Genomic DNA, 13162 nt, shown 5'->3' on the forward strand with positions numbered 1-13162 from the left:
GTTAACAAACTTTCATGAAAATATTTTGCGATACTGTTTTTACACAAAGAAAGGAGAACCTCAGCACTGGTGTGTTTACCTAGCGATTCATATTCTAAACCACACATTGCCAAAAACTACAGAAGTGCTGTGCTATCCTTGTCTCAACATATTCCAACAGCACAGTCAGAATGCCAGAGCGCTCATGCTTGTGCCTGGACTCAGACACCTCCGGCACTAAAGGTCCTCACCTGCGATACTTGCAAAGATCTCGCTGATCCCGATCAGCACGTACTGCGGCACCTGCCACCACAGTGACAGATCGGCAGCATGGTAGACGACGTTGCCGATGGTCTGATTAATGGTTTTCTCTTTAACAAGGTTCAGCCTTTTACTCTCCAAAATTCCTAGAATTCAAAAGTAGGTTAGTGTAATATTCATTTATTAACATTTACAGTTAATCTAAAAATCTGATGTTTGCTACAAGACTTCGTAGCGAACGTGATTCTGATGCGTGAAAGGACCATGTCTAATCACAGCTTCCCCCAGGACTAATAGGCCCCCAGCCTTCAGCCTCCTAAGCAGGCTGAGTGGAGGTCATGGCACAGCACACCTATTTCACTTCGGCTGTTTACAGCATCTTATATAAAATCAGATGTTCAATATGTTTCATTTAATCCTCAAATATCTGGATTGCTCACCCATACCTCTTTTGTCTCTTACAAAGGGGAGTAGGAGAAAGTTAAATAGTCCTACTGTAGAATTAACAGTAGTGCTATTTTACCTAACAGCAGGTAATACTGAGATTTCTTCCAATCATAGTGATGGATCGAAAGTGTTCTATTGATTTATTATTATAACAACAAATGATGATAATAATGATGATGATGATGATGTTGGTTTCTCTGCATAGGGTAGGCTTAATCTTTGCAACAAAGTAAGCTGACTTCACAAATCAACCTCTGCTCTCAGCAGCACTGAGATCTCACTGCAGGTGCAGGCTAAGTTACTGGTCACCTATCAAGTGTAACAGAAAGACATAAGAAAAACAAGCAAGGACGGCTGCTCCTACTCTATAAACAAAAATCAACCAACGGAAATAAAGTGTTAAAGCATCTATTTGCAGGTCCAAGTCCTTAGGTTAAAGATACCACCAAGTTTTATTTGATAAAGAATTCTTATTGCAAATTAGGTCACAGGCCCTAATATTTAAAGCGTATGTAAAGATATGCTTATTTTAAAACACGACTATGAAGAAAGGTCTGATCAGAGGGCAATGGAATGAAGATATTAAAAATGTTCCTTCTAAAACCTGAGCATGAGAAAGGACCAGGATATGATTCATAGGGCGATGAGAAGACAAACTCTGGAATTTCCACCTCAAATCTCAACTGAAATGCCAAGCAAAGTGAAAACATTCTTCAGGATCAAGGTAGAGAGAGACCTTCGAGCCAACCCACAGCTTACTTCCATCAGAAAACCTGCAGCCCCACCCTGGAAGAGTGTCAAGGGAAACCCAATCCTTCCACTGCACCCTCCACGGGCGAAACATAAACGCAGACCCAGGCAAGGGCAGCAAACTATTTAGAGCCTTAGTTGCTCTGGAAAGGGCATCTGAGGGCATCTTAATCAGGCAAGGCTGGTAGTGACAATAGGGACTGTCCCCAAATGACAGCCTTCCTCCCTGACAGGGCAGCTGACAGCAACCATAGCGCTGCACCTCTAGACCTGGTATCAGCGCCTTCAAACACCAAGAATGAACTGTGCGGCAATGGCTTCCCCTAGACACCCGAGGTCGCCAGCTCCCGCCTGCTCCCCTGGGACCGTAGCTGACTACACTGGTCCCCACTCCTTGAATGGGAACAGAACCAATGCAACTCAAGCAGAAATTCAGGTCAATTTTGGAAATAAACACGAAAGCTGAATACCACTTTTCTCCTTCACAGGACAGGAGGAGAGCCATAGGACGACACCAAAGTGTCTGCAGGGGGCAGGACAAGGGAAGGTTACTCATGCGGAGGACAATAAGTAGATTTTATAACCTGAATGGGAAAGATACTACTATTGCTACTGGCATAGTTCTACCAGAGAACTCATCTTATTATTCAAGAAAACACAGACTCTGAAGACTAAGGATGAAAAAGGTAACAAAGAAATTAAGGGGATGTTGCCTTAAGAGAGACACAAATGATGAGATCAAGAATTAGGAGAAGAGAAAATGAGAAAACAAATAAGCCTGATTATTGTTGAGACTGTTAGCAGAGATGAGCAGCAGCAGAGGTGCACGCACAGCCGACACTGCAGAAACCAGGATGGGGACGGGTGCCCTCAGTCACGAGCGAGGCGGAGAGGCAGAGCCAATGGGGAAAGTGACCCTGCCTGGGAACAACTGAGAGCCCTGGAGAGGCTGGGACAGGCCGAAAAGCAGCAGGGTTCAGGCTGAGTGACAGTGACATGGCAAGGGGGCACCCAGTAAAAACAAGCATGGGATGCAACGCTGGATAATCAACACAGCAGTCAGGATAAATGAGCCAAATCCTTCAGACAAAAGTCATCCACTTACATCAGTTCAAAAAATAAACAAAACTGAGTATTACGGTTAATACACAGAACTAAAGCATAATATAACCCAAAGATTGTAAATAAAGGAGAGGACAGGCCAGGATGTATCAGACAAACAATCATAAAGGGAAGAGGTGACAACAAAAATACCAAGAGAGAAAAAGAATCAAAAACCAAAATAACCAATAGGTGCCATGTATGAATTGTTCCTTGTGTGATGAGCCGCTTTTGTTGATGGATTCACAGACAGCACCTCATTTATTACTCACAGTAAGCCGGGGGGAGAAATAACGCAAGCTCATTTGATGATGAGGAAAATGAGACTTGGAGACAAGTGGCAGAGCTGAGGCCAGGCTTCACAGCCGGCTCTCAACGATGCCACATGCGCTACCTTCCAATCAAATGGCTGTTTCACTATGGATGACACATAGTATCCAGATAAAACACAAATCATGAACTTTAATGTGAATTAAAATACCATCCGGCTGCTAGAATCTCACAGGAATACACTTCTTTTTGTCCTTGTCAGAACAAGCAGACGAAAAAAAAAATACAGCTTTATTTGACATAAAGTTTACAAACTACAGACACAAACAGAAAGCAAGGCCCCAGACCGACTTCGTGACAACAAATAATTCCTGAGGCTTACAACATGTCCGGGACGACACGATGAATGGGACAGACACAAAGATCTGGGTCCTCGTGGAGCTCTGTTTTGACAGGCTTATGTTTTAAGCCCACATGGTGTTTTAGAAAGTGTTTGGACAGGACCTGCCTGTGCCTTCCCATTCACCACAGACCCACTGTGTTATTCTTGGACCACGCACTCATCCACATGGCCTCAGGCCCACTGCCAGTATTGGAGTTTAAGACTCCTGCTGTAAAAGACCTAATTAATATATCGTTGGTAGTATTACAATATATGAATCATCCTATTCACCTACAACATTTTTAGAGAGTGATATCTGGCCATAAAGGAAGCCTTGAAATCCCCAATGCAGGAATTATAAAAGCCATAATCTCTCCTGACTCAACAAAATTTGCCATCATTAACAAAAGTATAAACAAAAACATCAATATGGTAAAACCTAAAAATTATCTGAAATTAGTCTTAGGTCAAAAAGAAAACCAAAACCAGTTTCAATATTCACAGAAAACAAGAGAACATTAAAACAAATCAAAGCACACAAGAACTGACCAAAGTAGTAACAACAAGTAAATTAATAGCATTAAATTATCTTTTCATTATTAAATAGAATAGAATAAGTAAAAATGAATGAAAGCCAGGCCCAGTGGCTCATGCCTGTAATCCCAGCACTTTGGGAGGCCAAGGTGGACAGATCACAAGGTCAGGAGTTTGAGACCAGCCTGGCCAATACGGTGAAACTCCGTCTCTACTAAAAATACAAAAATTAGCCTAGCGTGATGGCAGGCGCCTGTAATCCCAGCTACTGGGGAGGCTGAGGCAGGAGAATCGCTTGAACCAGGGAGGCGGAGGTTGCAGTGAGCTGAGATCACGCCACTGCACTCCAGCCTGGGTGATGGGAAGGAGACCCTGTCTTGAAAATGAAAAAGTTATCAAACAAATTTCCTCTCAGAGAGGTAATGGACTCAAGATGACTTCACGCCAGGCAAATGCTTGGAACTCCTTGAGAACAGAAAGATAATTATTGTCCCCTTAAAATATTCTCTGGCCTACAGAGAAAAAGAGAGTATACCAACTCTTTTTAAGAATCTGTATCACCCCATCGAAACCTGCCAAAAACAACCACAGACCAAGGCCAATTCTAGATACAGATGCACACGCGCTCAATGATACAGCAGCAGAGTCAGGTCAGATGATCAACATCAGCCTCTTTTAACAAACAGGGTTTGTTTTCTAAAACGCAGGAATAGTTAAATATCAGGAAGCTAATACAATAATATAAATGAAATACATGAGAAGCCAAAGGCAGCTGGGGGGAGATGCAATTATCCTTGGATACCCTGCCAAAAAAATCCAACCTTCATGCTGGCTAGATGTTTAATGTCATCACAAATACCTACTTTAACAGGCAATGATACAGTTTCAACTTAACTGTGAGCTACTAGTGGCAGTCCCATTAAAATCAAGGATGAGACTAACGTTGAATCAAAGAAAAACAGAAAGAGAGATATAATTATTACAAAGACAGAAAAAGAAACTATATTATTTGAAGACAAAGAATGACCATTTGAAAATAGTTCACTGAAACTCACAGAATTTTATAAAATCCCATATATGAGGAACTGAAAATACATAAAGTAGTTAGGAATAAACCTAACATAAAAGGTAGAGAATCTAAAGAAATGTATAAAACTTTCCAAGATTCCATAAATAAAATTATAAGAAATTTTTTTTTTTTTTTTTGAGACGGAGTCTCACTCTGTTGCCCAGACTGGAGTGCAACGGCATGATCTTGGCTCACTGCAACCTCCACCTCCTGAGTTCAAATGATTCTCATACCTCAGCCTCCGAGTAGCTGGGATTAAAGGCATGCACCACCACACATGGCTAATTTTAGTATTTTTAGTAGAGATGGGGTTTCACCATGTTGGCCAGGCTGGTCTCAAACTCCCAACCTCAGGTGATCTACTCGCCTTGGTCTCCCAAGGGAAAATCTTTTAAATGGGAAAAAAATCCATAAGCTAAGAGATAAAAATCTCAAATCCTTGAATAATCATGATCTACTATGTAACAACACAAAAAAGAAAAACCTATTAGAAAAATGGGTACAAAACAAACTGTACACAGAATATAACCATGTACAGTTATATTCTGTGGGGATCCAGGTAAACCATGACCCACCTAAGATGATAGAGTTTGATAAATTTTGGGAAAGAATCTTAAACGTCACTAATAACATATGTTAAAACAATAATATACCATTTTTCAACCCTTCAGCTAAGAAAAGATTAACAGAAAAAAAATCATTTATTATGGGTGTAGATTTATTATGAGTGTAGATTTATTATGGGTGGAGGTGGTAAGCTATAAGCAAAATCAAGGTTCTTTCCCATTAAAATTTTGGTTTGCTATGATGGTTTCAAATCTCTACTCAAAGACCATTAACGTCTCTAAATAATACTCACTAGAGCTGGGAATGAAACCGCATCAAATATGGGCAGGTGTTTTATTAAATTTAATAGATTGTACGCATGTCAAGTTATAAGATATATGTAACTCTTCCCAACTACTGGCGGGTAAAGCTTCTTCCCAACACTGGGTCACTTGGGAAAGAACGCCTGTTTCAGAACGCACACATGCTGCGAATTTTCCACTTCCATGTCACCAATTCAGAGGCTCTGGAGCTGCTGCCGTCACACTAGGTCAGAGCGCATGCCTCCCCACAGGTGCCAACACTCAGTAAGAAGGCAAGCACTGTGCAGAGGCTGCCTGACTCCAGTCAGTACGTACCGGACTTGATGTCCTGTGGATTTTGCTAGCGCTTTTTTTTTTTTTTTTTGAGACGGAGTCTTGCTCTGTCACCAGGCTGGAGTGCAGTGGTGCGATCTCGGCTCACTGCAACCTCCGCCTCCCGGTTCAAGCGACTTTCCTGCCTCAGCCTCCCGAGTAGCTCGGACCACAGGCACCCGCCACCATGGCCAGCTAATTTTTGTATTTTTAGTAGAGACGGGGTTTCACCACATTGGCCAGGCTGGACTCAAACTCCTGACCTTGTGATCCACCTGCCTTGGCCTCCTGAAGTACTGGGATGACAGGTGTGAGCCACCGCGCCCAGCCTGCCAGCGCTTTTTAAAGACAGAACTGACGGAGTGCGATGGGGAAATCTCAACAGTGACTGGTCTGGCACTTGTGTCCTGCATAAACACACACAGAAACCACCAGAATGGACTGCATGGCTCTCAAGGCAGCCCACAGAAGTGATTCAGCCATTTATGAAACTGAAAGAGAGGATGTTGGGAAAGGAGCCCAAACCAAGTAACTACTGGAAAAGCCTCCGGAAACCAAGGACGTCTCCTTTCCCGCAGGGAGGGAATGAGGACTCCCTTCCTTGGCATCAACCAGTGTGGTGACCGGGCACAGAGAAGGCACTCCAGCCCCGGGGGGAGAGAGAGATCTGAGGCCAAAGCTGAGCCTGCGCTTTGGGGAGGTAGGACAGACAGGCAGACACAGCCTCCAGTGCAAAGACTTCCTGCAGACAGCCCTTCTGCATGCGCACTCTGCTGAACTGCAGCCTGCAGCTAGAGCCCTGCGATGATGCAGTTCTTCTCTGCCCATGCTTATTTCCCCATGTGTCACAGCTCTGGAAGAGAGGCTGAATTATAAAGAAGGCACAGCAAAAACTTCATTCAGACATGATCTCACTTTAATTATCTATTTGAACAAAAGAAAATGCAATAGTCTTCTAAAATGTCCCAGTCTCTAGAATAGAGATTTCTTAAGCCCAGGGACTAATTTCTTTAAACCTATTAAGTACTATATCAATATATTCAGTCTGGCAAAAGTAGATGAAGGCTGCTATGAAGGCAGCATTGTTTGAGAATATTAAATTCCATTTCAGCAGTGCTTAACACTGAATTCCTCATAACAGCAGATAATACATAGTTGGTTCAAGAATATCAACTTTTCTTATTATGTAACTAAGCTGTTTTATCATTCAATAATTTTCAAATGTTAATGAAGGGAAAACTCCAAAATAATTGAGAAAGTCAGCAATACCCAGCTTTAACAGCAAAAGATAAACAACTCATTTCAGCACATAAAAATTATGAAAACAGAATAGAAACCCTCAAAAGGATAACTCTCCTCATCAGAGTTTAGAGACTTAGGCATTCGTTCTTATCAGGTTTATTTGTAGGGGGAGGAGATGCTGCCCATGAGCCTGTAACAATCTAGAAACATTTTTGTCACCAGAAAAATGCACACAGAATTTTACATAAAAAATTCAAAGGACTCACAGGCACCCTGACACTTGTTAATAAACCTAAGGTTAGTAATCTGAAGGTGGAATTCCCATCCTTGAGAATGATATAGTACCTTTAATTTATAAAAATTCATTTATTCAGCATTCAATAGCCTAATTCTAAATCAGTAGGTAGAGAAAAACCTCCCTTTAACTCAGTCCAAACGTCACTTTTCAGAGCAACCCAAAGGTTTTAGTAGCAGAAGAAAAATGATGTATCCTTAGGAAAATAATCTTAAACTTTAAAATAAAGGATTAGTGCTGTAAAATAACTGATACACATCCTCTTTTACAGACATGCACTTCCTGAACAACCTGGGGCATGACTGGGTGTGAACACTATATTCTGAATCCGCAACTGCTGCAGTCAGGCCTGAGGAGGAACGGAGCAGAATGCCTCTTACCTGCAGCAAAGGCCGAGCACATGACAAAGAACATGCCCACGGCGATCCTCTTCAGGGAGGATGGGAGCAGGCCGTGTCTTCTCAAAATGGGATCGACCAGTTTGTCCTTCAGAGGGATGAGCAGGAGGATGAGCACAGCATCAAACATGGTCAGCCAGGCTGCAGGGAGCTGCGGTGAAACACAGGAGGAGGCGTTTACCACCCACAATACAGGCCATCACCTGTCTAGAGAACCAACGTCTCAATGGGAGAAATGCATGTAAAGAACAGTTCCTCTCCACAAGGTACAACCTCTTCAGTTTAGAGACAACAGAACAGGGAAAAGATTTCTTTCTAAATGAATCTGCATTTGCTTTTCATGTTTTGAGGGGAAACGTGTTTTGAGGGGAAAATAATCAGGTGAAAAATACTAAGTAATGTTGAATTGATGTTAGTCAACCTAATCTAGCTATTGACACAACCAATGAAAAAATATTCTCTAAAATAAGTAAAAACTCTATTTCAATAACAATGCTTTTGTGTTGGCGTTGTTAACATTTATAAAACATTTACAGTTGGTAGAAGGAATCCATTTACTACATAAGCCCAAAATGACAATTTTCAGATCATCACAATTGTTCCTACCGTGTGAGGGGTGGTTGTAATGTTTGAAATTTCTGGAATCCTCAAATGAAGACTCTGTAAAACATACGTTGTCTGCATCTAGGTATAAAAAACAGTATCATTATATGTGAACCAACCGTGCTCTCAAACACTCTAAGCATCTTGCCCCTCCCCTACTAGACTCTGAGATGCGACACAGCAGTGACTCCCAGAAACAGACAATGGCTCTAGTTTGAAAACAGACAGGTCAATGATTTGGTCATTGTAAAGTCCTCTGGAGATCAGTTTTGAAAAAGAATGGCCAGTTATCCAAAGGAGAAATTACATTAACAAGAGGGGCCTGAAAAACCAGAAGCATACCTGTTGTCAGCTTCTTTTTCAGAGAGGCTTTATTTAAACATAGTTAAAGCAGCCAAAATGACTCCATAACTAAAACCAAAAATTCCAAGATTCTGTAGACTCATGGAAAAAAAATCACCTAGTCCTAACTACTTTAGAAATGGCCAAAACAAGTGCTAGGGTAAGACTTCATAGGAGATAAAGGAAATTAAACCTGTTTGTCACCACTCACTTGGAAATACACTGTCCAGTAAGGTATCAAAGCCAAGAAAACAGGGACAATCTTGACCAGAGCTTTCACATCTTCCACTTTCTCTTCTGTAAATGGCCCACCATGAGACATCTTACATGAATCAAACAGACTTTGTTTAGAAGATTGCTGAAAGACTCCAATGCCTTCACTTTGGGAAATAAAATGAAGGAATTAGTTTTCTTCCCCTCCCAGCAATCAATTATTTGGTCACAAATCAAGTTTGGAGGTAAGAAACCAGCTCACTGTATTGAATCTGCTTCAACTCATTCCATCACTTACTAATTGTACACACCCAACACAGCTACCTAAATTATTTATAAATGTCACAGAATGTACTGAAACAGCTGACAAAGGGACTTTCTAGTCAAAGTGCAATTGGGCTACTGTAATTTTAGCGTGGCTGGAAGATCTGTGACGACAGTGTGAACCACGGCTGAGCTGAGCCCCAGCGCAGCTGCCGGCTCGGCAATCTCCGCTTGGGGAGAGTCTGCAGCTCTACCTGACACTGGGAAGGACACCAGCTACACCACTGGATAGCATATGAAAAAATGCACTGGATTGTGTGAATTTTTAATCAGCTAATTTATCAAACATCAAGACCTGACAGCCAATACCAACGCTGTTAATAAAACCCTGCTGGTTTAAACTGAGTCACTGGCAGGACTGAGGCAGGCTTCTATTCTAGGAGGAAAGCTGTCAGCTCTTGGATTAAGGAAGAGCTGTGGGGGAGGGCAGTGCTGGTGGTGATGAGAGGAGAATGCCCCTGGCTCTGTCCTCTGACAGTAGGAAACAGGGAGTGCCCAGTGCACCATGTCCCATATGCTCCCTCATTAACCATGTGGTGTTAAAACTCTTCAGGGCCCTATTGCACAGAGGAAGATGCCTGGGCACAGAGAGTGAGAAGCATGCCCGAGGTATGGCCAGGACTTGGACCCAGGCAGTCTTGGCTTTACAGCCTGAGGCCCTGACCCCTGCAGGACACCACTGCCCCTCCACTCCCTGCCACTGCCCTCACATCTGCCGGTCACAGCAGGAACATGGACCTGGCATTCCCAGCTCTTGTACTAACGAGTTTCACTTACTTGCTCTGGGCCTGCTTCATTATTTAGAAAATGAACAGGCCCCACTAGACAGCTCCACACTCTCTCCCAGCTCCAAAACACTCTAATGGGGAACGGGCACCAAGGATCTCAGGGGTAAAATGGGAAAACAAAGTGCACACTATTCCCTAAAGCCGGAAGTACCAGGAGAGAGTTAACTCCCATTAAGATTGTGTTTAACTGTGGGAAGCCAACAGAATTGGCACCTGTCAGCTTTCTAGTTTATTAACTCATGTCCCATTTTACTATGGTGCCAGTATTTTAAATTCTTTATCTTATAAAGCCAACATTTCAAGTCTGGACATTCAGAGTGGGGAAAAATAAAAGCGCAGAAAACTATAACTTAAAATTTAGGCAAATTTTGGACAAGAAAACTAAGTTCGATTCAACAAATACTGATCGAGTACCTGCTGTAGGCCTTGCATTGCTCTATCTGGGGGCTAAAGGAGAGGGCTCCTGTCCTTATGGACTTAGTCTAGCGGGGGAAAATAATCAGAAACAAAAACACCCAAAAGTGAAAATAAATTCCAAAGACATTATAAAATACTTTCACTAGAAAACATTAACTTCTTCAAGTACTACTTTTTTTCAAAAAGGAAATTAAAAGTCCTTTTGTACCTAATACAGATACTATCAGTGGTTTACCACATCATATTAAATACGTTTCACTAAAAACATTTAAATAACAACAAATCCATTTTCATACAAAGAATCATTCACACAGGTTACTGGTTATATTACTTTCGCTTTACATAATTAAAATATTTAAAAGCTGTGAAATCAATATGCATCTGAAGCTTTACTGGGTTATACATAGTGTTAGGTGCACTATTTTGCAACATACAAGGGTCCAACACGAAGCCACGGTCACAAGTGACACCCGAACACCCACAAGAGCCCTCTGCTCCTCCCACAAAAGTTGACAAGCTCCAGTTTCAGGATGCCTGTGCCCGCGTCTCTGTGAAGGCCGCATGCACGTGCGTGTATTCTTCAGGAAAAGAGTCCACTGGTTCTCACGGATTCCCAAAGAAGTATGTATCTCAAAAAGCTGTAGAACCATTTCTACTCTGGTCTGATGAGTTGAACAAATACGCCTTCATTTCTCATTTAATATCAAGCACTATATTATCTTCAAAACATAGATCAACCTGGATTGAAACTGAGATTGGGCCAGATGAAATTAAGTGTCACGACTGTAAAAATGCTGGGTATGTCATGCTTCCTCAGGCTTTGGAGGCCCAAATTTTTTTTTTTTTTTTTTTTTTTTTGAGATGGAGTCTCGCTCTGTCACCCAGGCTGGAGGGCAATGGCGCGATCTCGGCTCACTGCAAGCTCCGCCTCCCGGGTTCACGCCATTCTCCTGCCTCAGGCTCCCCAGGAGCTGGGACTACAGGCACCCACCACCACGCCCAGCTAATTTTTTGTATTTTTAGTAGAGACGGGGTTTCACCGTGTTAACCAGGATGGTCTTGATCTCCTGACCTTGTGATCCACCCGCCTCGGCCTCCCAAAGTGCTGGGACTACAGGCATGAGCCACTGCACCCAGCCTGGAGACCCACCTTTTTTAAGGCACCCTCGTCACAGTGGTCACCACTGACAGGGCCCTTCATGTGCCTGGCATCCTGCTGAGGGCCTTGCACACATCACTGTGCTCAGGCCCCACAGTGATCCCACGAGATGAATCCATCTCCACTGTACAAGAAGGAAAGCTGGGCTTCGCAAGATCAGTAACCTGCCCAAGGTTACAGAGCCAGTTCATACAAATGGCGGAATTTGAGAATTTTCAGACCATCAACTTTTCTGCAAGCTAGCCCCCGCTTTTTTTCCCTTATTTTTGCCCAAGAAGACTTTCAAAGACAATCCTAACAGGAAATCAGTTTCCTAAGTAACTCCAAACCCTCTCCACGCTGCCATTTGTGCTTTAAAACCCAAATATGTCCACAGAACAATGCTGTTCTCTTGCAGAAATGTCTGTGGGCTACCACCCACACAGATACTAAAACTTTAAGGGTTGTTCCTGAAAAAGACTTCTAGGATCTGAAACACTGCTTCTGTCTAATCAAATAAGGCCCTGGCAAAAGACTAGTATCAGCGAAGATGGGGCTACCTTTTTTTTTTTTTTGGAGACAGGGTCTCACTTTGTCACCCAGGCTACAGTGTAGTGGTGCAACCATGGCTCACTGCAGCCTTGACCTGACCTCCTGGGCTGAAGTGATCCTCCCACCTTAGCCTCCTGTACTTTAATTACTAAAAATTCTTTAGTGTGGTCCCACCATTTGCAGTTTTGAATTATGTGTCTGAATGCCACAATGACCCACTGGCATTTCCAACAGGTCATCTAGACTGGTGAGATCTGCCAGAACTCCACACAGGGACAGCTGGAGAAATCAGAGATGTTCAGGAGCAAAGAAGTAGGCGCACAGGGCTATTTTGGTGTAGTTTCAACCTACCACGTGGAAGGAATATTAGACACATTCACTATGGCTCCAAGCACATGAGTAAGACAAACACAGACAAGCCGCAGGCAGGCAGATGTGTGAGTGGGCCTGTAGAGGAACGTCCAGCAACCAGTGCCATGCCACAATGGGGTGCACGGCTCAGAGACACAGGATGCTCCGATGGCTGAGTGATCAGCCTCCCACCCAGCAGCCTCCAGGCATTTCTACGTTGATCAAAACATTCCAGGAGGGGACTGACTACAAAAGGTCTCAGAGACTTCTCTGGAATGATGGAAATAATCTATGCCTTGACTGCACTGGTGGTTACACAACCTGAGTAAGTTTGCATAATTCACAGAACTGTACAGATACGAGGGGTGAATTTTACTATCTGTAAAGTATTCCTCAATAAAGAGTAACACAAACATTTCTGAGCTCTCTTCCTGGGCTGAAGTTCTGGACTTTATTAACTGGCATCTAACATCAGCAAACATGAGTCACAGTTGGCCAGTGACTTGGAGGGGTTCTGAGGACACA

At 42.9% G+C, this 13162-nt stretch overlaps 1 protein-coding gene across 1 annotated transcript in view; it reads right to left on the reverse strand.

Annotated features, from left to right (window-relative positions):
- Positions 1-13162, reverse strand: part of SLC15A4 (solute carrier family 15 member 4) — a 32684-nt gene that overhangs the window by 7424 nt on the left and 12098 nt on the right. The window contains exons 3-6 of the mRNA XM_054443686.2: positions 9066-9234; positions 8516-8593; positions 7892-8060; positions 231-386 (exon numbers count right to left, since the gene is read on the reverse strand). Coding sequence (XP_054299661.1) covers positions 231-386; positions 7892-8060; positions 8516-8593; positions 9066-9234 — 572 coding nt within the window. The remainder of the gene's footprint in view (positions 1-230; positions 387-7891; positions 8061-8515; positions 8594-9065; positions 9235-13162) is intronic.

Source organism: Pongo pygmaeus, chromosome 10, assembly GCF_028885625.2.
Source record: "Pongo pygmaeus isolate AG05252 chromosome 10, NHGRI_mPonPyg2-v2.0_pri, whole genome shotgun sequence".
Taxonomy (NCBI): Eukaryota; Metazoa; Chordata; class Mammalia; order Primates; family Hominidae; genus Pongo; species Pongo pygmaeus.